The 26,294-nt window shown below is 46.8% G+C and overlaps 1 protein-coding gene across 1 annotated transcript; it reads left to right on the forward strand.

The window, feature by feature from the left end:
* Positions 1-572: 572 nt before the first annotated feature.
* LOC108937811 (adhesion G protein-coupled receptor G3-like) lies at positions 573-25,524 on the forward strand. Its single transcript, XM_018757974.1, has 12 exons — positions 573-748; positions 3,665-3,722; positions 16,274-16,382; positions 16,751-16,882; positions 17,127-17,246; positions 19,497-19,551; positions 19,667-19,761; positions 20,533-20,657; positions 20,890-21,182; positions 21,445-21,571; positions 22,389-22,672; positions 24,926-25,524. The coding sequence occupies exons 1-12, from the start codon at positions 685-687 to the stop codon at positions 25,036-25,038; spliced, it is 1,575 nt and encodes a 524-aa protein (XP_018613490.1). The 5' UTR covers positions 573-684; the 3' UTR covers positions 25,039-25,524.
* Positions 25,525-26,294: the final 770 nt, after the last annotated feature.

Below are 26,294 nucleotides of genomic sequence, written 5' to 3' on the forward strand. Positions count from 1 at the left end.
GTGTCTTGTAATTGGTCATGTCTTTCAGGCCTTTCCACACTGATGCTGGGTCGTTGGCTGAAAACTGTTTTTTTCAGCTTTTCGGAGTAGCCATCTAATGGTAGCTGTGATAGTCCATCAGCATTTGCATGACTGTGAGTTTTTAGAACTCAATCTGGTATCTATGTCCTCCCAGAAACAATGCCCACTGCTGCATTCATGCTGCTGCTGTCAGTGGAACGCCTATCCGTGGATTAAAAATGGAAACCAATGGTTGGTGATCAGTAACCAAAGTAAATTTGTTTCCATACAAATACTGATTGAATCATTTCACACCCGACACTAGACTCAAAGCCTCTCTATCAATTTGTGCATAATTTGGGAAAAGTGTTCCCCAAAAGGATGCTGGGTTGCATGGTGTCAGGATCGCAAGGACTCAGGGGAGAAAGCCTAAACACAGCTGACAAGTTTCAAAATGCATGTGTGAGTCTATGTGGTGAAAGTCACATGGACATGTGCACATAGGCTTGACACCTCCCCCTCACCCGTAGGAGGCAACTTCCTCTTTCAGGTATTCATCTGGAGGGGAGCTCTGTGGCTGTCATGCTACGTGCAAAACTTCACCGCAGACGCTGCTGAGCGATACAGCTTTCAAACCTACTTCAGTCTGCAGTTGACCCAAGTCAAGTACTTCAGTCGGTTAAAATGGAGCAGTGCCTCTACCTGTTCCTGCTCCTCTGCCTCATCACCAACTCTACAGAGCAGCCAAGTAAGGCTTTATGTGTCTTTTGATAGTTTGTGTCTATCAGGTCAGGTACAACAAGCAGGTATTAATATTTGGGTTCTTTTAGTCAGGCAGTGCAGAAACTGTCTGGTTTTAGAGATAATCAACTACAACTTTTTATTAATAAAAGCTGTTGAGGCAATCGGTTAACCTGGTAAAGAAGTGAACATGGGTAGGAGCTCCTGGAACAGGTCTCTCACTTGGTGAGGTGGGAATCACAACATTTCTGTGTGTACTGGGTTGTATGTATGTAACACCCAAGTTATTCTATTATTTATTTTTATTCAATGGGGCAGTAGGGGCTGTAGTGGTTAACGTTGATTTTTGATCTGAATTCCACCTCCTTCTGCAGTACTGTGGATCAAGGTACTTACCCTAAACTGATACAGTAAAAATATCTTGCTGTATAAATGAGTAAATCAGCATAATGAGATGTGTGAAAAAACCTCACATTGTATACTGCTTTGGCTGAAGGGTCATGTTCATTAATAAAAAATAAAAGAGTTTAATGCATGTTAATATTTGCTATAAATGAATTATATTAACAAAAGTTTTTAGCTTTAAAAGTGCTTAGCTGTAAAAGGCAAAAGTGAATAATAAGGCAAGGTAAAAGTGACACCTGCTAATTTGGAGATGCTTCTCAAGGACACACACACAGTCTGAAACCACTTGTCCCAAGTAAGGGGGGAGCAGGCAAGCTGGAGCCTAACCTGGGAACACACAAGGCATAAGGCACACACCCAGGACAGAACACCAATCTGTCACAAGGCACCCCAAGCAGGACTTGAACCCCAGACCCAGCAGAGAGCAGGACCTGCTCAAACCTGCTGTGCCACCGCACCCCACATCTGCTTCTTAAGGAGACTTAATATTCAAGTCAGTTTAGTTCAATTTATTTTTATAGCGCACTCTTTTCACTCAGTGACACAGAGCGCTTGAACAAAGCCATAAGGAAAAGAAACAAATACAACAAAGACCTTTGACTACAGACTAGCGTAATAAATTATCAATACATTTATCAAAGTTATATGCATGCCTACTGGCCACGGAGGAAAGGAAGAAAAAACTGTCAACTGAAAGTTAAGGGAGAAAAAAAACCTCTGGGGATCCAAGTACCAGTGGCTGCCCACCCCTCCTGGGCATTCTAGATTAAACAAGACTTTTAAGTCAATTTACAATTAATAATAGAATGGTTATTGTATAAGAACTCGATTTCCTCGTTCACCAAGGTACATCTCGTCCAGCATGGCAGTTGGTCATCAACTTCAGTCAGCATGAGGTGTTTATGTAATGGCCCCATCAGGTCTTATTGTAGGGAAACAATGCTCAAGAAGAAGAAACTGAAGAAGAAGAAATTAGACAGTTTAATACAGAGGTGGAAAAAACAGAAACACAGTTACATGCAATTACATTTGTTAGTGAAATGCCTGAGTAAAGATGTAAGTCTTTGGTCTGGATTTAAAGACTGAGACAGATGGGGCATCTCTGACAGTACCAGGTAGAATATTCCGCAGCTTAGGTGCTCTATGGCTAAAGGCATGCCCTCCTACTGAGATCTTACTGATTACGGGTACTTTAAGATAACCCACACCCAATGAATGAAGATATCATCTTGGAATGTAAGAATCGATAATCTCACAAAGGTAAGCTGGAGCAATGCCATGTACTGCCTTATAGGTCAGAAGTAGGATTTTAAAATCAGCCCTAACTGTAGCTGGGAGTCAATGCAGTGATTTCAGTACTGGTGTTATAAGGTCGTGCTTCCTTGATCTAGTGACAATTCTTGCAGCAGCATTTTGCACCAACTATAGCCTGTATACAGTCTGGTACGGACAGCCTGATAATAAAGCATTACTATAGTCTAACTTACATGAACCAGTTTCTCAGCATCTTGTCTAGATAGGAATCACCTTAATTTAGCTATGTTTCTCAACTGAAGGAACCGCGACCTCGTCAAAGCATTGACATGAGACACAAATGACAGCTTTCCGTCGAACAAGACACTCAGATCCTTAACACAGTCTGTAAGCTTATACAATTTCTTGTAAAGATTGGTGTGACAGTGTCAAGAGTTTTGATATCACCACCCACCACAAGCCCCTCTGTTTTATTGGCACACACAATCTGAAACTGCTTGTGGTGAGCCGGAGCCTTACCCAGCAACACAGGGCACGAGGCTGGAGGGGGAGGGGACACACCCAGCACAGGACGCCAATCCATCACAAGGCACCCCAAGTGGGACTTGAACCCCAGACCCACCAAAGAGTAAGCCCTGGCCAAACCTGCTGCACCACTGCATCCTCCCTGTTTCAGTGGCATTTAGAGATAAAAATTTTTTACTCATCCATAGTTTTATATTGGTAAAACAATTAGCTAAAAACAAGGGGGAGCATGGTGATGTGATGGTGCAGTGGGTTTGGCTGGGGCTTGCTCTCAGGTGGGTCTGGGGCTCAAGTCCTGCTTGGGGTGCTGTACAGTGGACTGGCAGACTGGTGCCCTGTCCTGGGTGTGTGTGTGTCCCTTGTGCCCTGTGCCCTCTTTTGCTGGGTTAGGCTCCAGTTCACTGCAACCCTGCTTGGGATAAGTGGTTGTAGATGTTGTGTGTGATTAGCTAAAGACACCACATGTGATGGGTCATCAGGCTTAAACAAAACATATAGTTGTGTGTCATTGGCATATGAGTGGAAACCTACACTATGTTTGTGATTAATATCACTCAATGGTAAAATATAGAGTGCGAACAATAATGGACCTAACCCAGAGCCCTAATACACAAGACATGAGAAAGATCAAAGAGATGACAGATTTCTAAACATACGAAATCCATCATCCAACACCCATCGAGAGTCAGAGCATCTAGAAACAAGGTAATTGACTGCTTTTCTCCATGGCTGTTTTCAGTGCCATGTCACACCATCATGGATTCCTGTCTTTCCGACCAGATGCTCCCATGGACCAGGTAAAGAACTGAGCTGCAAAAAAACACATGCTATGGTAAAGGAATCTGTGAGAACATACAGACTGACTTCATTCCACACTTAATCTCTACAGGAATTAGCACTGACAGGTACAGCAGATAATCAAAATTCAAATTTAAAAACAGACACCTACTGTTAGATTACTCAACTGCTCACCAGGCAGTGTAATAATAATTACATTTATTCATTTAGCTGACACTCTTCTCCAAAGCAATTTACAAATTAAGGTTATAATTATTATAAGATTACAGTTTTTTTACCCATTTCTGCAACTGGGTAATTTTACTGGAGCCATTTAGGTTAAGATTGTACGTTGCTCAAGGGTACTACAGCTGGGAGTAAGGATCAAATCTACAGTCTTTGGGTCCAAAGGCAGTAGCACTAACCACTACACTAACAGCTGTCCCAATTAATTGGAGTTGGCACCTTGTACATGAAGGACCCAAGTTCACATTTGCATTAAATTTACATTTATTCACTTGGCAGACACTTTTCTCCAAAGCAGAGTACATTTCAGAGAATACAATTTGTGCATTACATTAGGAGAAAGAGAGACATAGTTGCAGACGTATGATTCTTAAGTAAAGTTTGTTTCTTTCCACCATATAGGCCAATGTTCATCACATGAGCAGCTGCATAAAACTCAGAATAAATGATTCTTGATCACCTTCCTACAATTTTTTTTTGAGATACACAAACATTTATGTACAATGCAGGAGTTGTGTAAAGCTCTGTAAAGGCCTATCCGGGCATGATCATAATGTTATGGTGCAAGAACATTTACACCTTACATGAGTTTAAGAGATCATGGGAGAAGTGAGTCTGGAAAAGGTGAGTTTTCAGACCTTTTTTTAAATGTGGACAGAGTTTCAGCAGTTCTGAGTGAGAGGGGGAGGTTGTTCCACTACAACGAGCCAGAACTAAGAATCTCTATGCTTTACCTTTCATGTGTAGAACCACCAAGCGGGCAAATGTGGAAGAGTGTAGCAGTCTGGTTGGGGTGTAGCGCATGATCAAGTCTTGTAAATAGCTGGGAGCAGTTCTACTGGTGCATTTGTAGGCAGTAATCAGGGTTTTAAATTTGACCCAGGTTCCTCTTGATGCAGAGAAGTAGTGGCTCCTTGTCATGGAGAGTTTGTCCCACCACCCTGTGAAGAAAACTCATTTCTGCTGCTTGTACCTGCGATCTTATTCTTCGGTTATTACTCAGACTTCGTGACCATAGGTGATGGTAGGGATGTAGACCAACTAGTAAACAGAGAGCTTTACTTTATTGTTCAGTTCCCCCTTCACCACTACAGCAACCACATTACTGCTGCCAGTGCTCCCAGTCTGCAGCCAATCTCACGTTCCCTTCTTCCCTCACTCATGAATAAGACCCCAAGATACTTAAACTCCTCCAATTGGGGCGAATTCTCTACCCTTACCTCTATTCTCTACCCTTATCTTCATACCAAGCACTTCACACTCAGCTGCAAACCGTTTGAGTGCATGCCGGAGGCATCCATGTGACGTTGCCAAAAGGACAACATCATCCGAAAAAACAGAGACATCACCTTCCGGCACACATAGAATGCCCTCCTTACCTCGGCTGCGCCTTGATATCCTGTCCATGAAAGCCACAAACAGGAGTGGGGACAAGGCACAACCTTGGTGGAGTCCAACACCCACATTGAATGAGCTTGACAATGCCGAGTGCAGACACAGCTCTCGCTTCATGTGTACAAAGACTGAATGGCACGCAGTTGTGGCCCTGGTACCCCTTACTCCTGAAGTACCACCAATAGAATTTCTCCGGGAACACGGTCGTAGACCTTCTCCAAACCCACAAAAAACATGTAGACTGGATTAGCAAACTCCCATACTGCCTCAATTATCTGTGAGAGGGTGAAAATCTGGTCCATTGTTCCACAGCCAGGATGAAATCTGCATTGTTCCTCTTCAATCTGAGGTTCAACTTTCAGCCGGAGCCTCCTTTCCAGTACCCTGGCATAGACTATCGCAGGGAGGCTGAGAAGTGTGATACCCTGGTAGTTGGCACACACTCTCAGGTCCCCTTTCTTAAAGAAAGGGACCACCACCCTAGTTTGCCAATCCAAAGGCGCTGTCCCCGAGGACCATGCAACATTGCAGAGGCGTGTCAGCCATGAGACCCCACAACATGCAGGCCTTAAGCAGTTCCGGACGAATCTCATCCACTCCTGGTACTTTGCCACTGTGGAGCTTTCCAACTACCTCAGTGACTTTCACCAAGGAAATGGACTCTGACACCCCGGAAGCCTCTGGCCCTATGACTCCTGTAAGGGAAACACATGCTGTTGACTTCTTCTACAACGTCGCCTCTGATGTAGATGGGTGCATGAACCGTATTCTGTTTCCTGAAGTCAGTCACCAGCTCCTTAGTTTTACTGACATTGAGAGACAGGTTGTTGTCCTGGCACCACTCTGCCAGAAGCCTCACCTCCTCTCTCTAGGCCATCTCATCATTGTTGGTTATCAGATCCACAGTGGTAGTATTGTCAGTAAACTTTATGTTGGTGTTGAAGTTGTGCCTGGCCACACAGTCATGCGTGAACAAGGAATACAGTACTGGGCTAAGGATGCTTCTCTGTGGAGTGCCAGTGTTGAGGGTCAGTGGGGAGGAGGTATTCCTGCCAATCCGCACACGCTGGGGTCTGTTGGTGAGGAAATCCAGGATCCAGTTGCACAATGTGGCACTCAGTCCCAGACCTAGTAGTTTGTGGATCAGCTTGGTCGGGATGACATTGTTAAATGCTGAGCTATCATCCACAAATAATAGCCTTGCATAGCAGTTTTTATTGTCCAGATGAAACAGAGTGGTGTGAAGTGTGTGTGATATTGTGTGTGCAGTGGATCTGTTGTGGCAGTAGGCCAAGTGCAGTGGGTCCAAAGTGTCTGGGATGGTGTCCTTAATGTGTCCCAGCACCAGCCTCTCAAAGCATTTCATTGCAATGGGGGTCAGTGCCACTGGGCAATAATTATTAAGGCAGCTCACTTTGTTTTTCTTAGGAACAAGGATAATGGTATTTCTGAAGCAGGTGGGTACAGCTGAGCTTTTTAAGGAGGTGTTAAATATGTCCGTGAAGACAGCAGGCAGTTACTCACTGTATGTTTTTAAAACTCGCCCTGAAATTCTGTCCAGACGAGCAACTTTGCGGATGTTGACTCGGCTAAAAGTTTTTCTCACTTGTACCACAGAGATGGTGAGACTGGAGTCGTGCAGTGCTGTGGGAGCTCGTACTAGGGGGGTCTTTGTTTGTGAGCTCGAAATGGCCATAAAATGCATTCAGTTTGTCAGGGAGAGACACAGCGGCACCTGTCAATGTCTGCGTCTTTGGTTTATAATCTGTTAAAGTTTGGTTTCCCTGCCACAACCTACGTGCGTCTTGAGTGCAGTTAAACTCTGATTCTACCTTCCTGCTGTATTCCTGTTTTGTGCTGGCGATGGCTTTGCGGAGCTTGTACTTACACTTCTTGTATGCTTCCATATCTCCAGACTGAAAAGCACAGGTATGCGAGCAGATTTTATTTTGGATTTCAGTGGTAATCCATGGATGGGGGGTGCGGTGGCGCAGTGGCGCAGTGGGTTGGACTGCAGTCCTACTCTCCGGTGGGTCTGGGGTTCGATTCCCGCTTGGGGTGCCTTGTGACGGACTGGCGTCCCATCCTGGGTGCGTCCCCTTCCCCCTCCGGCCTTACGCCCTGTGTTGCCGGGTAGGCTCCGGTTCCCCGTGACCCCGTAAGGGACAAGCGGTTCTGAAAATGTGTGTGTGTGTGTGTGTGTGTGTGTGTGTGTGTGTGTGTGGTAATCCATGGTTTTTGGTTGGGGAATGAGTGGACTGTTTTATGGGGTATGCATACACTTAAACTGTACTGGATGAAGTCTGTGACCACTGTGGCATACTCGTCCAGATTGGAGGATGAGTTCCTGAATATGTCCCAGACCAAGAAGTCAAAGCAGTCCTGGAGCCTTTCCTCCACTTCTGGTGTCCAGCGCTGCACAGTACGCATCACAGGCTCCTCTCGCTTCAGTCTCTGCTTGTAGACTGGGAGCAGCAGGATCGAGGCTTGATTTGACTGCCAAAGGTGTGGACGTAGTAGGGAGCGGTAAGTGCCTTTGTGTGAAATGTAGCAGTGGTCGAGGGTGTTTGTGTCACATCCCACGGGGTCACTGCCCCTCCTGGTCAGAGGCGGCGCCACTCAGTGCCGCTAGCTAACGCTTACCTATCACCTCACAGTCTCGTAGGACATGGAGGTATAAAAGGAGCCAGCGGAGCAGAACTAGTCGCGGATTCTTAATCAGCAGTTCTCTTGTGCTTCGTTGGCGATTGGTAGTCTCTTGTTCCCTCAGTTTGTTTCCTAGGTGTGCATGTTCCAGTCCCGAGTGCCCGTCCCGTCAGTTCCTGCCTCTTGTTCTTCAGTCCTGGTCCATCGTTCCTGTCCGGTATTTCGTCACGTCTCAGGGTTGCGGTCAGACTCACAGATTAGCGTTTCACTGTTCACCGTAGTTCCAACACCGTGTGTGTTTCCTGGTCTCGTGTTTCTTGTTTCACTTCCACCGAGTGTCTTACAATACTCACCGTACACGTCTAACCTCACACTGCACGTGAAGTCATTATATATATATATTTCGTCTGTGTTTGGACGTAATAGCAACGCGCGTCCGTGTCGGACTCCCGTCCGGACGCTACAGAAGAATCCGACTGCTAGTATGACTTCAGCGGAATGGCGTGAGCTGGCGGATCTGACAGAGGCGAACCAAGAACAACTCCTGGTTTGCACAAACGCCGCTAGCCGCCTCACAGATCAGTTGGAGCGGTTGACACGACTCCTCAGTCACGGTGGGCGGGGCGCCGATCCGACCAGTTCGCAAACGCATGATGATTGGCGGACATGTCTTTTTGATCATCTTTATGCTTCCTCGGGTCCTCGCGCGGAGCCCACGAGCCCTGTGCAGACCAATGGGATCAGCGCTACTGAGCAGCTGTCCGTTCCCTTCCAGGAGGCTTTGCAAGATAGCAGAGGTGAGAACCAGAATTACACAGAATACTCAATCTCCAGTCCAGCCTCTCTGTTCCCAGGGCCCTACTCTCCTGAGTCACCCCCTAGCCCAGACAGAAAGACAGAGAGACAGTTCTTCCCCAGCACCAAGAGTTTTCAGGTGCGTTCCTGGTCTCCAGTGGAGAAGACATCCAGCCCCCGATTGTCAAGACCACTCTCTCAGGAGCTCTCGCCGGATTACCGGAGCAACTCCGGTTCCAGCCGGACCCCGACGCCGCCAGGGCAGCAGGTGCCCTACAGCCCTGTGGACAGTGAGCCGGCTCAAGCACGCAACCTTGTCAGCTGTGCAGGGCTCGAAGAACAGTGCGTCAGACAGGGAATAATACGACTCAGTAACGGGCGTGTGACAGAGGAGGAAAGGAGGCGCCGTTTTCTGCAACGCTTGTGCTTTTACTGTGGAGCTGCGGATCACGTTCAGGTTTCCTGCCCAGTGCGGCCACCCCATGGATCCCAACGGACCGACTTACTGGTGAGTGATGTATCTCTCCATACCTCCCTGTTGACATTACCAGTTACAGTATCCTGGGGTTTCCAGCAGCAGCAGACGAAAGCTATGGTAGACAGTGGCGCTGCAGGGAATTTCATGGATCATGATATGGCCGCGTCCTGGGGCTTGCCCTGTGCCCGATGCCCAAAACCCCTGGCTGTTAAAGCTATTGATGGCGCTCCAATCGGGTCGGGGCGTGTAGAGCAGCGCACAGAGCCCGTTACTATGCAGGTAGGGCCACTCCATAAGGAACAGATATGGTTCTATCTGATTAAGTCCCCTGATAACCCCATTATTTTGGGATACCCATGGTTATGCACCCATGACCCTATTATCTCTTGGAGTGAGGGGAAACTGCTGTCTTGGGGACAGCAGTGTCCCAAACACCTGGAGACGTCTTGTAACTCCACATCCATAGAGAGCCCTAATGCAGATCTGCCCCTGCAGCTTCCAAGGGAGTATGCAGATCTAGTGGCGGTGTTTAGCAAACACAAGGCTGCAGAACTGCCTCCTCATAGACCTTGGGATTGTGCTATAGATCTTTTTTCGGGCACTACACCCCCTAGGGGGCGGGTATACCCTCTTTCTCAACCTGAACATCAGGCAATGGAGGCTTATATAACGGAGGCACTAGAAGCCGGATTCATCCGGCCGTCTACCTCTCCAGCTTCCGCTGGCTTTTTCTTTGTTGAGAAAAAGGACGGGGGTTTGCGCCCCTGTATTGATTATCGGGGGCTAAATGCCATTACTGTGAAGTACCCGCACCCCTTGCCTCTTATCACGTCGGCCCTCGAACAGGTTTCCGGTGCTACCATCTTTACGAAACTGGACCTTAGGAGCGCATATAACCTGATTCGCGTTAGGGAAGGGGATGAGTGGAAGACCGCTTTTAGCACCGCCCTCGGCCATTATGAGTACCTGGTCATGCCTTTTGGCCTGGCGAATGCACCTTCCGTATTCCAGGCTTTTGTTAATGAAGTACTTAGAGAGCTAATTAATCGCTCAGTATTAGTGTATCTGGATGATATCCTGATCTTTTCTCGGTCCCGTGAGGAGCATATTGGACATGTCAGGGAGGTGTTGCAAAAGCTGGCAGCACATAAGCTGTACGTGAAAGGGGAGAAGTGCCAGTTCCATGTGCACTCTGTGGATTTCCTGGGGTACATCCTAACACCCAACGGGGTCACGATGGATCCACAGAAGGTCTCGGCAGTTCTGTCATGGCCCCAGCCAAAGACAGTAAAGGACCTGCAACGGTTCCTAGGTTTTGCGAATTTCTATAGGCGCTTCATAAGGAACTTCAGTTCCGTTGCAGCCCCGTTGACTGCTCTGTTAAAAGGAGCCCCTAGGCGCCTGACCTGGACTCCTGAGGCGAGTCAGGCCTTTGAAGACCTAAAGAAGCGTTTTACTTCTGCCCCAATCCTGAAGCACCCTGATCCCAAACTGCCCTTTATTGTGGAAGTTGATGCTTCTGAGGCCGGGGTAGGGGCAGTGCTCTCACAGCGCCAGGGAAGTCCCCTGAAGCTCTATCCATGTGCGTATTTCTCACACAAGATGTCGCCTACTGAACAGAATTATGATGTAGGAAACAGGGAGCTCTTAGCCATAAAGATGGCCTTAGAAGAGTGGAGACATTGGTTAGAGGGGGCTACGCACCCGTTCTTAGTGTTAACTGATCACCGGAACCTGGAGTATCTGCAGAAGGCAAAGAGGCTCAATTCCAGACAGGCGCGGTGGGCCATGTTCTTCACCAGGTTCCGTTTCACGGTGACCTATCGTCCTGGCTCCAAGAACGGCAAGGCCGATGCCCTGTCCCGTTTGTTCGAGGTATCGCCTCAGCTCTCCCCACCAGACACCATCTTGTCCCCGACGCAGTTTGTGGCTCCTATCCGTTGGGCTTTATTGGACGATATCCAAGCAGCCCAACGTCAAGAACCCGGTCCCAACGAGCAGCCCCAAGACAAAGAATACGTCCCGTCCACTGTTCGGTCCGAGCTCCTACACTGGGCCCATGATGGTCCAAGTACAGGACACCCAGGGGTCAACCGAACCTTGAAGCTTCTCGCTGAACGCTTCTGGTGGCCATCCATGAGACAGGACGTACGAGACTTCGTCCTTGCCTGCACCACATGTGCCCAGGCCAAGGTCCCACGGCAGCTGCCAGCAGGGCTTTTAGAGCCACTCCCGATTCCCAACCGTCCATGGTCCCATATAGCGGTGGACTTCCTTACTGATCTTCCGTGTTCTGATGGAAACACCACCATATTGGTCGTCATAGATCGCTTTTCCAAGGCCTGTCGACTGATTCCTCTGAAAGGTCTACCTACAGCCCTGGAGACCGCGGAACTGCTGTTCCAACATGTCTTCCGGCTGTATGGCCTGCCAGAGGATGTCGTCTCGGACAGGGGACCCCAGTTCACCTCAAGGGTCTGGAAGGCCTTCTTTGCCCGCTTAGGAGTCTCAGTCAGCCTCTCCTCTGGTTATCATCCACAGTCTAATGGGCAAGTGGAACGCCTCAACCAGGAGGTTGGACGTTACCTGCGGAGTTACTGTGCTCAGAATCAAGCGGATTGGAGCAGATACCTCCCCTGGGCAGAGTACGCCCAGAACTCCCTGGTCCATTCGTCCACAAACTTAACTCCTTTCCAGTGTGTGCTCGGTTACCAGCCTCCGCTGTTCCCGTGGACGATGGAGACCAGTGGGTTGCCAGCTGTGGACGACTGGTACAAGAGGAGTGAGTCGGTGTGGGAATCCGCACATGTCCGTCTCCAGGAGGTGGTATCCAACCAAAAGGAGAAGGCCGACAAAAGGCGTAGGACTGTATTGTACCAGCCAGGGCAGAGAGTATGGTTGTCCACCCAGGATCTCAAACTGCATTTGCCCTCGAGGAAGCTTGCCCCCCGTTTCATCGGCCCCTTCAAGATCCTGAAGAGGATCAACCCGGTTTCTTACCGTCTTCAGTTGCCCTCGCATTATCGTATCTGTCCCACGTTTCATGTTTCGCGCCTCAAGCCCCATTGTGTTTCCGCCCTGCAGAGCCCAGCAGTCTCTCCACCTCCACCGTTGGATGTGGATGGTTCTCCTGCCTACTCCGTCAGGGCCCTCCTGGACTCCAAACGGAGACGGGGTACGCTGTACTATCTGGTCGACTGGGAGGGCTATGGGCCGGAGGAGCAGTCTTGGGTACCAGCACGGGACATCTTGGACCCAGCTCTTATTGAGGACTTCCATGAGTGTCATCCAGATCGGCCTGCTCCGCGACGGCGGGGGCGACCGCCTACCCGCCGGCGTTCTGCGGCTGGAGCCGCCCCTGGAGGGGGGGGTACTGTCACATCCCACGGGGTCACTGCCCCTCCTGGTCAGAGGCGGCGCCACTCAGTGCCGCTAGCTAACGCTTACCTATCACCTCACAGTCTCGTAGGACATGGAGGTATAAAAGGAGCCAGCGGAGCAGAACTAGTCGCGGATTCTTAATCAGCAGTTCTCTTGTGCTTCGTTGGCGATTGGTAGTCTCTTGTTCCCTCAGTTTGTTTCCTAGGTGTGCATGTTCCAGTCCCGAGTGCCCGTCCCGTCAGTTCCTGCCTCTTGTTCTTCAGTCCTGGTCCATCGTTCCTGTCCGGTATTTCGTCACGTCTCAGGGTTGCGGTCAGACTCACAGATTAGCGTTTCACTGTTCACCGTAGTTCCAACACCGTGTGTGTTTCCTGGTCTCGTGTTTCTTGTTTCACTTCCACCGAGTGTCTTACAATACTCACCGTACACGTCTAACCTCACACTGCACGTGAAGTCATTATATATATATATTTCGTCTGTGTTTGGACGTAATAGCAACGCGCGTCCGTGTCGGACTCCCGTCCGGACGCTACAGTTTGAGCCTCTGGTGGGGCAGAAGATGTGCTGATGATACAGCCGAGAATCCCTGGGCAGGTAGAACAGTCAGCATTTGAGCCGAAGGTATTCAAGGTCCGGTGTGCAGTTCTGTGAAATCACTTCCGCATTCATACACCATGCATTACTAATAAGAAAGCATAGGCCTCCTCCTCTTTTTTTTCCCCATTGAATCAGTCTGATCTGCATGGTAGATTGAGAAGCCCTCGGGCTGGACTGTGTGGTCCGGCGTACTGGCGGTGAGCCACGTCTTTCTAACACAGAAAACACAGCAGTTCCGTAGATCTTTTCAGAATTTAAGTCATCCTCTGAGATCATCCAGTTTGTTGTTCATAGACTGAACACTGGACAGGAAAATGCTGGGCATTTGAGGTCATAGCCCATGTCATTTCGCTCTTACCCGTATGCCGGCCCTACCACCCTGTTTCCGGGCTCACATCCTCTGAGTGGTCCCAAGTTGGTCACGGCCATGTTGTTCGCGGCAGGGCGAAGGTAGGGAGTTGAGCTTTCTAACGCTAAGAATTGCATCTGATCGCATAGTTTCACATATTTTTAGAAGTGTTTGGCGATCATAAGTAGTAAGAGAGTAAACTGGCTAGAAGGATAACGACACAAACAAAATAATACACACTAAACCAACAAGTCTGCGAGGATCAGCAATCAACACCTCGCCACACACCAGCGCCATCTTGAAAGACCCTCACTGCCAAACTCACATGGACTGAGCACACAGCACCAACCATCAAAAATGCCCATCGACGTCTACACTTCCTCAGGCATGTAAAGAAAGCTAGGATGTCCACTACAGTCCTCACCACTTTCTACAGGTGTGCTGTGGAGTCCTTCCTCACAGGGTATATTACATCCTGAGGTGGCAGCTGCTCCATACAGGACAAGAAAGCCCTACAGAGGGTGGTCAAAACAGCTCAGGAAATCATCAGCACACAGCTACCAGCAGTCCAGGTCACCTACACCACACGCTGCCTCAGAAGGACGATGCGCATCATGAAAGATCATAGTCACCCCACACGGGCACTTTTCTCTTTTCTGCCATCTGGAAAGTGGCTCAGGTCTATTCGAACCCACACTGCTAGGTACAGGAACAGCTTTTACCCCACTGCTGTAAGAGTATACAACACTCACCAATATGCCACCTTTTGTAACTAGAGTTGGACTGCTCCTTCCAAGCAAATTGGTAGACTACATTGTCACTTTAAGCATTCCCATTCTCATGTTCTGAATTCTCTGGCTGACTACTGTTATTTATTCTTATTATTGTTACCATTATTTATTGTTATCGTTATTAGCATTACTCATTGTCATGGTCATTCTTATTGTTTTGTTTTGTACAGTATTTCTATTGTTTTTGTTCATCATCTGTAGAGAAGCATTCAAGAAGAATTTCATGATACAGGTACATGGTGCTTGTACCTATGACAATAAACTTGAAACCTGAAACTTGATACTTGCTTCGGGTTTAGGACTTCCTCATGTTCCAGATTTTGCTTCTGCAACCGCAGCTGCCATTGCCGTTTTTGCCTGCCAGTACCTATTTGTTGAGTCAGGAGTCCCCAGAGCCAACCAAGCCCTTTAAGGCCTGCTTTTTCAGCTTGATAGATTCCCTTACCACTGGCGTCCAGGAGCGGGTTCTTAGGTTGTCACCATAACTGGCACCAACAAGCTTTTGGCCACAGCTGCGCCTAGCTGCTTCCACAATGGAGGTTTTGAACAGGGTTCATTCAGACTCCATGTCCCCTACCTCCTCCAGGACATTGGAGAAGTTCTCATACATTTGGGTGTTAAAATCATTTCAGGCAGAGCCCTCCAACAGTTGCTCCCAGCATACCCTCACCTTATGCTTGGGTCTACCATGTCCATCAGTTTTACCCGCCATTTGATCCAGCTCACCATCAGATGGTGATCAGTTGACAGCTAAGCACCCCTCTTCACCCGAGTGTCCAGAACATATGGCCTCAAGTCAGATGAAATGACGAAAAAGTCAATCATTGATCTCTGGCCCAAGGAGCACTGGTACCAAGTATGCTTGTGAGCATATTTGTGTTCGAACATGGTGTTTGTTATGGACAGCATAGAATAACGTTTCACTATTCGGGTTTAGATCAGGCAAATCGTTCTTCCCAGTCACCCCACCTCTGATTTCTCAGTCATTGCCAACGTGAGCGCTGAAGTCCCCCAGCAAGTCTATGGAGTAGGTGGGGCCCTGTTCAGAGCCCCACCCACCTTCTCCAAGAAGGCCGAATACTCTGAATTGCTGCTTGGTGCATAAGCACACACAACAGTCAAAGTTTTCCTCTCTGCGACCCTAAGTCACTCTGAGGCGACCCTCTCATCCACCAGGGCAAGCTCCAACTGTATGGCAGCCAGCTGGGGGCTTGTAAGTATCCCCACACCCGCCCAGCGCCTCTCACCTCGTGCAGCTCCTGAGTAGGAGAAGGACCACCCCTATCGAGGAGTTTGGTTCCAGAGCCAACACTGTGAGTGGAGGTGAGCCCAACTATATCTAGTTGGTATCGCTCAACCTCCTGCACCAATTCTGGCTCCTTCCCCCATAGTGAGGCTACATTCCATGTCCCAAGAGCCAGTTTCTGTTGCCATGCTCCTTGATGCCATGCACCACCCTGCCCCCTCCTGCTGCCTGAAAGCCATTGCACCTGACCCCCATGCTGGACCGTGCAAGTGGTGGGCCCACATGGCCCCCCCATGTTGCCTTTCTGGGCTGAGCCCGGTCGGGTTACTTGGGCTGTCTGGCCACCAGGCGCTCACCTAGGAAGATTACCTGCAGACCTGGCTCCAGGGGTAGGTTCCAGTGATCCTATTCCGGGTAGGGTAAACGTTGACTTGTTTATGTTCATCATAGGAGTTTTTTGGATTGTGTTAGTCTGGATCTTCACTCCAGACCTGTTTGCCATGGGAGACCATACCAGGAACATACTGCTCCCGACAATATAGTTTTGGAGATCCCTTGATCATGCAAGCCCTTTCTGCCACGACAACGTCACAGTGTGCAAATTTCACAGCATGCAAATACATGTAAACAGAGATGTCCTTCCGCAGGTGTTTCGAACACAGCGTGATGATGTGTGTCCACAGAGGGAGGATGCCGATGCAAAGAGAAGGACAGATTCTGGAGGCTTCCATTGAAGATATCAGCATGAAAAATGAGGCAAGAAAGCACCGTGATGACTCTGTCTACCGCCTCAAGAATAAAAAATCCATGTAACTGCTAAAACCATATTTGTGAGCATTGTGGTTGTGACACTCCTGTTCTGAGAGCGACCATTATCTTTTCACTCTGTTTCGCGAAACACAGACATGAGAAGATATTGAGAAGTCACAGATGTTCAGAAACAGTATTGTATAAGAAGACGGTTTTTACATCTCTAATGCTAGACATGTAAATGTGGGCAATGAGTCAGATTTATTTACAAACTCAACTGACTTTGTGTGTCTGGAAATAGTGCAGTTGGGAAAGATGAGTGTGATGATGAAGTGAGCACTGACAGCTTAGAAAATGTGTCCCTTATTCCACAGGTGAAGAGAAACACAAGCACCGGTCACCTCATCCACATCCCAGCAGAAGTCCTGGAAAGGGCCATGAAGAGATCCCGCATGGAGAGATCCATCCGTTTAGTTGTGTCCGTGTTTCACGCCAGCTTGTTCAAGGTACCAGTCAGGTTGTTATTGGAGGAAGCAGGAAGTTCAGCCAAGGCCACCGATTGCATTTAGCAGCACCATTTTTTCCTGTAGAAAAAAAATGAAAAAGTACACCTCCACAAAAATATAAAGCTTACACAAAATAGTTACAGTGGGGGCTATTCAGAGGACTGGAGGTTGCTGGTTGACCTTTTAGTCATTCTACAAGGACTGCAGATAATCAGAAGCATGATGCTCTCCACCACCTGTCTAGGCGCAAAAACATACTGGAAATGAACTCCTGGGAAACTCGGTGCTGGGTGTCAAGGTGGGCATCCAGGATTTTCACAACCTTTCCAAACCGGTGACGCTCACCTTCAGGCACTACAGCAAGGCAAGTACCTCAACCTAACGGCAGGGTCTTCTACCGTAGCATTTACCATATACACTGTATTTCTGGAATTTGTTACACACCCTCTTAAACATGGCTTTAGTTGCCATAACCTGTACACAGATAAGTGTAAACATGCTCTGTGACTATTGACATTCACCATTATATTGATAAGCCAGTATTTTGAGACTATGATAGTTGAGGGACTCATGGCACTTTTACAGACTCTCATACTTCTCTCACGGCATGAATAAGGACAAAAGAATTTAATCTGTATTGTCTTCTCACATAGTGCCCTTTCTTCTCCCTTCTTCTTCACTTTGTTCCACTTTCTGTTCCTCTTTGTTTGCATGTTCTTAATTTTGACCACTCTGTTCCTTGGACAGACAGGTCACACTGTCTGTTGTCATTGTGAAATCTGCGGCCTGTTTCTCAGACAAGTCTCAGACCACCACTGGCCTCGTTATGTTGTCAATTCAGCATTAGTACCAGAGGTCAGACTCAACTCAATGAACATTACTGAAAACAGAGCTTCATCTGGATGACATAGATAATCATCAGACAACTGAACTTCATCTGATGTCTATTTTTAACAAGATGGTTCAGCATGCACTAACTGGCCAATTTATTAAGTACACCTTGCTAGTACTGGGTTGTACCCCCTTTTGCCTTCAGGACAGGCTTAATTGTTTGTGGCATAGATTCAACAAGGTGCTGGAAACATTCCTCAGAGATTTTGGTCCATATTGACATGATAGCATCACGCAGTTGCTGCAGATTTGTTGGCTGCACATCCATTATGCGAATCTCCCATTCCACCACATCCCAAAGGTGCTCTATTGGATTGAGATCTGGTGAATGTGGAGGCCATTTGAGTATAGTGAACTCATCGTCATGTTCAAGAAACCAGTTTGAGATGATTTGAGCTTTGTGACATGGTGCGTAATCCTGCTGGAAGTAGCCATCAGAAAATGGGTACACTGTGGTCATAAAGGGATGGACATGGTCAGCAGCAATACTCAGGTAGGCTGTGGCATTTAAACGATGCTCAATTGGTACTAAGGGGCCCAAAGTGTGCCAAGAAAATACCTCCCACACCCTTACACCACCATGACCAATCTGAACTGTTGAGACAAGGCAGGATGGATCCATGCTTTTATGCTGTTTACACCAAATTCTGACCCTACCATCTGAATATTGCAACATAAATCAAGACTCATCAGACCAGGCAACGTTTCTCCAATCTTCTATTGTCCAGTTTTGGTGAGCCCGTGCGAACTGTAGCTTCAGTTTCCTGATCTTAGCTGAGAGGAGTGGCACCCGGTGTGGTCTTCTGCTGCTGTAGCCCATCTGCTTCAAAGTTCGACATGTTGTGTGTTTAGAGATCTTCCTCAGTTGTAATGAGTGGTTATTTGAGTTACTGTTGCCTTTCTATCAGCTCGAACTAGTCTGGTCATTCTCCTCTGACCTCTGGAATCAACAAGGCATTTTCGACTACTGAACTGCCGCTCACTGGATATTTCTTCTTTTTCTGACCATTCTGTGTAAACTTAAGAGATGGTTGTGCGTGAAAATCCCAGTAGATCAGCAGTTTCTGAAATACTCAGACCAGCCTGTCTGGCACCAACAACCGTGCCACATTCAAAGTCACTTAAATCACTTTTCTTCCCCTTTCTGATGCTCAGTTTGAACTTCAGCAGATTGTTTTGACCATATCTACATGCGTAAATGCATTGAGATGCTGTCGTGTGAATGGCTGATTAGATATTTGTGTTAACAAGCAGTTGAACAGGTGCACCTAATAAAGTGGCCGATGAGTGTATGTTCCAAAATGTAATAGAAATGGAACATCACCCAATATGGTGAAATTGGAATTGTTGAAAATGGAGCATCAGAGTGGTTTAGTGGTAAATCAGTGCAAGGAGCTCAATGTACAAACCTCATACAGTAAGTTACTTTGAATAAAAGTGTTAGATCAATTAGTGAATAACAGGAATAGAAAAATAATAACAATAATCCAAAACCCATCTAAAGAAAGGTACATCTCAGTGTCCAGTAAAAAAAAAAGAAGTTGAGAAAAGTTTAAATGACTAAATAATAATGGTCCAAAACATAACAATCATGCTAATAATAAATAATTACAATAATAACAAATGTTAGCTTATATAATGTTTAATAATTTGGAAATGTGCTGTAATGCTTGACTGTTTGGCTGTTTCCTGACTGGTGAACTGACTTGTCTCTGACTCTCAGGAGGAGAATGGTAGCTGTGTCTTCTGGAAGGATGGGGACAGCAGGCAAGACACAGGTTCTGTGTCAGTTCAAACATAGAGGTGCCACAGAAGCCTCTTATGCTCTGCATGGTTTGTTTAGCGTTGAGATGCTCGTGGTCTCAATGTGATGCACGCTCCATTCCCTTGCAGGGGGCCGCTGGAGCACACAGGGATGCCAGACTATTAGAATGAACAAGACCTTCATTTGCAGCTGTGACCACCTGAGCTTTTTTGCAGTATTAGTTGTGAGTTATCATACCATCTACACATAACATCATCAACTATGATCAATCCTCCTTGTAGAATGAAAAGTAGTGCTTTTGATAATGTCTTTGTCCTAGAATGCTGTTTTTGTTTGTCAAAATTTGTCTACGGCTACAAAAAGTTTTCTGTTACCAGTAACAGGGCAGCAGGGGGAACAGTAGTTACAGCTGTTGCATTACAGCTGAAGAACCCAGGTTTGAATCCTACCTTCAGCTTTAACACCCTTCATCAAAGTACTTACCATGAATTAGGACAGCTGGTAGCATACTGGTTAGCCCTGGTTAGTCCTACATTTCCGAATCGCCGCGACCCCCTATAGGACAAGCGGTTAGGAAATGTAGGACAGCTGGTAGCATACTGGTTAGCCCTACTGCCCTTGGCTCCAAAGGTAGCCAGTTTGATTCCCACTTCTCTCTGTAGTACCCCTGAGCAATGTACTTACCTTACTCTATTACTCCAGTAAGAATTCCCAGGCTGTATAAATGGGTGAATTATTGTAATTACCTTAACATTGTAAGCTGCTTTGGAGAAACAGCTCAGCTAAATGAGTAAAGCTTTAGCAAAATGATTAAATATCAGCACTGCATTAATGAGTACACTGTCAGCAATTGAAAACTGTAAGTCACTCTGGAGAGAAGTATGAGCTGAATGAAAAAAAATGACTAATGCATGAACTTCACTGTGCCTCACATTCACATCTGGTTTTCTGACGTAATACACGATGTCAACTTTTTTCCTATCTGTTTCTAAAGAACCCGGGAGGCATGGGCACCATCAGTGATAGCCATGTTCTCTCACTCAGCTACATCACGTACATTGGCTGTGGCCTTTCTGTGTTCTTCACTTCCATTGCTCTCCTCTTCCGCATGTGTATGAGGTGAGCATTTCAATGCAGCTCCCTTACCACAGACAGCTTAGACACATGGCTGTATGGATTCCACTTTAGACTGAAGCGTCCCTAGCTGTTGACTCACCTGCTTTCATCTCAGTATTTGCAGTGCAGCTAAATGTCTTCCTCCGGGCGTTTAAACACTCCCATTGAAGGGACAACCCATTTGGGAGAAACACCCATGACTAACATGAATTTTTTTGCGCTGCTTGTTGTGTAGACTCTCCAGGAAGAAAGCCCGGGATGAGCATTCAATGGCAGTTCACCTCCAGCTCATGGCTGCGCTGCTCCTCCTACACCTGCTCTTCCTGCTGAGCTCATGGCAGGCAGAGCGCCCCTTAGCCGTGCGCGGTGGTGGCCTGTGTTTGGCCCTGGGCCTCCTGCTTCACTGGGCCCTGCTGGCCACCTTCACCTGGACAGCTCTCGAAGCTTTCCACCTATACCTGCTACTGGTTCGGGTCTTCAACATCTATATCACAAAATATCTGCTCAAGCTCTGTGTGGTGGGCTGGGGTGGGTGTGTTTGTATTTCTTCAGAATTACTTTGATGTACAAATTGATGCTCTGCTGTTCCTTTCACTTGTTCTTGTGTACAGCTGAATATTTTCAAGTATCTGCTTCAAAAGTAGCTTAGAGTTGAACCTCTTAGTCATTTTTGTATACAAAGATGGGGCAGAAATACTCCAAACTGAACAGGAGACCTCCATCCATCCTTCCATTCATTTATCTATCTACATTACCAGGAGGTACCTAACATCTTCCTGTTGTGCTCCAGGTGTCCCCTCCGTTGTAGTGGCAGCCTGTGCTTTGATCAGACCATATGGTCTCTACAGCTTCCAAGCAGGGAACAAGACTGACAGCAGTGCTGGCACATCAACATATACATCCACGAACACATCCATGTGAGCCGTCTTTGTGTTTTCTCAATTTTAAGAAATTCAAGTGGTCAAGGAATGCAAAAACAGCTCAGATGCTAATGCTAACCCTAAACCTAACCCTAACGCTAACCCTAAAGAGAGAACCCAAGGTAAGGGACCAATGATAATACAATTTATTGTACTATAGAGCACCAACCTGAAGATAGGTTCAGGGCATTTTCAGATTTCTGCCAGAACAAATAAAAAAAGCAGGACATAACATATGTACAGAAAACAATGTATATTAATGTAGTAAGTGCCACTATAATAGAAGGGACAAAAATATGTACAGTAGATATAACGTGACTGTTCTTCAGACAGAAGGTACAGGGCTTTACTAACAAATGTTGACATATTAATCAGATACATAATCCAATATGTGTGATACACACCTAGAGGACGAACGTAGTTATTTGGCTATAATGTCAAGATTACATTTACATTTACATTTATTCACTCAGCAGATGCTTTTCTCCAAAGCGACTTACAATGGATACTATGTAGTGTTACTAGCCCACACACCTTATTTACCAAGGTAACTTACACTGCTAGATACACTACTTACAATGGGTCACTAGATTAGATGTGTGAGTGTTTCGGATGTACAAAGACAACGTTGCTGCTGACAACCATCTGCGGTTCCACATACATCTAAACAAACCTGTGCGACATCCCATTTCCCCCTGGTGTGACGATTGATCCTTCTCACACAATGGACACATTGCTGCTCTGCTTCCTCATTTCCTCATCCCTGCACACACACCTGACCGCATTGGTGTTACCACACCTTTCTGCCATGTAGATGCTGGATCACCAGTGGAGCCGTGCAGTACATCACAGTGAGTGCCTACCTGGGCATTGTGTTCCTGTTCAGCGCTGCCATGCTGGGCGTGGTCCTTGTGAAGGTGCAGAAGATCGGAAGCAAGGACGTACAGACGCAGCAGATGAAAAAGATAAGCCAAAAGTGTGTGACCCTGCTGGGGCTCAGCTGTGTCCTGGGAATCCCCTGGGGACTGGCTTTCCTCACCTATGGCCCCCTGTCCCTCGCCGGTGTCTACATCTTTACAATTGTCAACTCCCTCCAGGGTGAGTATCTCCTCCTGCTGTTGTTTGCCACTGATGCCAATTAAGAATCTCATTATTTCTAGTCATTTTCCTTTTTGTTGCTGAACCACTATAGCCCAGTTAGCTTTTTATCAAGAGCTTCACTTTTACATTGTCATATAGCATGAGCAGTTATGGGTGATTTTCAAATAATCGTCTGCTTCATGGATTTCAAAATCTGAAAAAATCACTGCAGTGGCTCATTCCAACCAGTTCAAGTCATAACCAAGATAGGAAGGAAGGAAAATATAATATTTGGCCTTTTTTGTTCCACCTATGGGGGGGCGCGGTGGTGCAGTGGGTTGGACCGGGTCCTGCTCTCCAGTGGGTCTGGGGTTCGAGTCCCGCTTGGGGTGCCTTGTGGCGGACTGGCATCCTGTCCTGGGTGTGTCCCCTCCCCCTCCGGCCTTACGCCCTGTGTTGCCGGGTAGGCTCCGGTTCCCCGCGACCCCGCATGGGACAGGCGGTTCAGAAAATGTGTGTGTGTGTGTGTTCCACCTATTTCTTCACACACACACTGGCTGAAGCCACTTATCCCGAGTAGGGTTGCGGTGAGCCGGAGTCTAACCCAGCAACGGGGACGGGACGCCAGTCCGCCCCAAGGCACCCCCAGCAGGACTCAAACCTCGGACCCACCAGAGAGCAGGACCCGGCCCAGCCTGCTGCGCCACCACGCCCCCCACCCTATTTCTTCAGCTCCGCACAATTTTTGGGATATCTTAAGCATTTTGCAAACACTTAGTCACATATGAACAAACTGAGGGATATCATGATTATCCTAGAAACATATTATTCAGGGGCATAAAAACATAAAAATCCACACTTGTCCATAGTGTCACCATACATGTCTACTATGTTACCAATGATTTGTAACTTAGTGAACACTTCTTTTACATTTTCTTGAATAGACCTTATACATATATTACCACTCAGCTAATTTCTTTCAAATAGTACTTCCTATTACCTACCACTACAAACACACACACATTTTCAGAACCGCTTGTCCCGTACGGGGTCACGGGGAACCGGAGCCTACCCGGCAACACAGGGCGTAAGGCCTGAGGGGGAAGGGGACACACCCAGGACGGGACGCCAGTCCGTCGCAAGGTACCCCAAGCGGGACTCGAACCCCAGACCCACCGGACAGCAGGACTGCGGTCCAACCCACTGCGCCACCGCACCCCCCCACTACAAACATTTTGGTTTTAAAACTCTATAGATTCTCTTACAAAGATATAAAAGTAATATGGAGGACATTTCAAAATGAACAACCCCTAGATGATGGCAAATTGTTAAAACCTTACTCTGTCTGTTCCATGTGCTTGGAAAGCTTCCCACCAAAAATCACTTTCTGAATACAGCAGTGCATTATGGTGGCAATGTGATGGAAAAAGTGAATGTCATGATATACAACATCATAAGAGTATAAAGGTAACATAGCTGACATCAAAATGAAGGACAAAATGAAGAGGTCCTTGCTTCAGTTTCACAATTTTTTATTTATGATATCTTTAAATGTTAACACTGGGTGAAAGAGTTGATACAAATGGATAAACAGGAACAAAAGAGGACATTTAACATCAAAATAGAGTGACACTTTAAAGTTTTACGCACTGTGGGTGCTCTTTGGACACCATGATTTTCAGGGGGCTAACATAAAATTATACACATTAAACAAATAATGTAAATGATGAATTGTGATTTATTCTTAAAACAGCAATATATGAAGCACACACAACAAAATACAATTCTTAATATGATTTACTATTATGAATAATAGCCAATACGCTGGGACATAGAATGGCCAATTATTTGAAAATCAACATTATGAGATGACATCTAACAAGATTTCTCAAGGTTACACCTCTAGTAAAGACACAGGAACAGCTTGAACCCAAAGTTCAGTAACAAGAATTTTACAAGTCGCTTATGCATGTGCTTCTCATTTTGGGAACAGTTAAGAATTTTCAAAGATAAACTTTGATTAGTGAAGAAAATACAATTAAACAAACCAGAAAGCATTTTAATCTTTGAAAATTCATGACTTACAGGAGTGTGGGACCACCTTAATTCAGCTCACTTCCACAGTGTTTATAGATCATTTTTTCTGTAATGAACAAATTTACAGAAACAATTCAATTCCTGATGTTTGTGCAACAGATGTTACTTTATACAATGTATTCAACTGTGTGTCTTTGCATGTCCTGATACACTCATGCTCTACCCTTTTTTCAGGAGTCTTCCTCTTCCTATGGTTCTGCTCCCTCACCTGGAAGTTACGAGCAGCTGACGGATCGATTGTAACGTACCAGTCCACACCCAAGACAGAAAATGGCTCAGCAACTTAACATCCTGCACAACTTAAACCTAACCATTCTGAAATTTTCACCAAGGAAAAAAGGAAGATATTTTACTCTTATGCCCTTGAAGAGGATTATAGGAAACAATGCAATCGTAGTGAAATTAACATTTTATTTAGGGTTTATACAGTTAGCAATTGAGAGACGAGAGATCCTTGTTGCCCTCGCAGGCGATGGATGAAGGGGAAGGACACCCAGCAGCCAGATTCCAGCCAGAGGGAGTTCCATAATGAGCAGGACGTCTGAAAAGCACAGACAGCTGGTCAGTAAGCAGAGGTTGTCCACTTGGACTGCACTACCTTCCGATGGACACCTTAACAGACTGGAAAATTCACACAGCAGATGGCACAGTGGTTAAGGACCTGGATTTGTGTCCAAATCTGTTTCTAAATAATATTATTGTTTTACATTTCTTTTGTAAAATTGTTCAGCTGCCCTACCTGATGAGAAGTGCTACACAGATTAAAGACAAATCTGGCAAAACTGTATGTCTTGGTCAAGACTCCACAGTCCAGATGCAAGCAGTCATTATGTGTTTAGTTATGGTTGTTTACAGTTCAGTTGTATTGCTTAAATAACAGATCCATTTAGATCTGCACAAGGTCAATTCTGATGTTTACATGTACAGCAGAGGTTGTAAAACTGAACAGTTTCAACTGTTTAAGTGTTAACACCTTCAGCAGGACAGTAACTATAGTTACTTACTGCATCCAGCCCTGTCTGGTTCTTTCAGTCTGATAGGCTCATAAGAAAGCAGTCCCTGTGTGGTCTCTTCTACCACAGCCTCCCACTTGGTTATGGGTTTGCACACCTGTGCTTGGAGGGTTTCAAAGATGTGTGTGGCCATTCGTGGGAAGCTGAAGCCACACCCACTCACCTGGAGGCAGGACACTGTGCTGTCCAGAGAATGCAGCCACATGATACAGTGCAGCTGCAACTTGCGCACTGCAGTTTGAAAGTGGAACATATTGAACCTGAACCGGGCCACAGGACTGCCCTTGTTCATACTGTCCAACCCAGAGGTCCCAGTAAAGAACTGCACTGTTTCTCTCACACACACACACACACACACACACACACACACACACACACACACACACACACACACATTTTCAGAACCGCTCGTCCCATACGGGGTCATGGGGAACCGGAGCCAACCCGGTAACACAGGGCGTAAGGCCAGAGGGGGAGGGGACACACCCAGGACGGGACGCCAGTCCGCCGCAAGGCACCCCAAGCGGGAC

The sequence above is a fragment of the Scleropages formosus genome, chromosome 1, assembly GCF_900964775.1.
Source record: "Scleropages formosus chromosome 1, fSclFor1.1, whole genome shotgun sequence".
Taxonomy (NCBI): Eukaryota; Metazoa; Chordata; class Actinopteri; order Osteoglossiformes; family Osteoglossidae; genus Scleropages; species Scleropages formosus.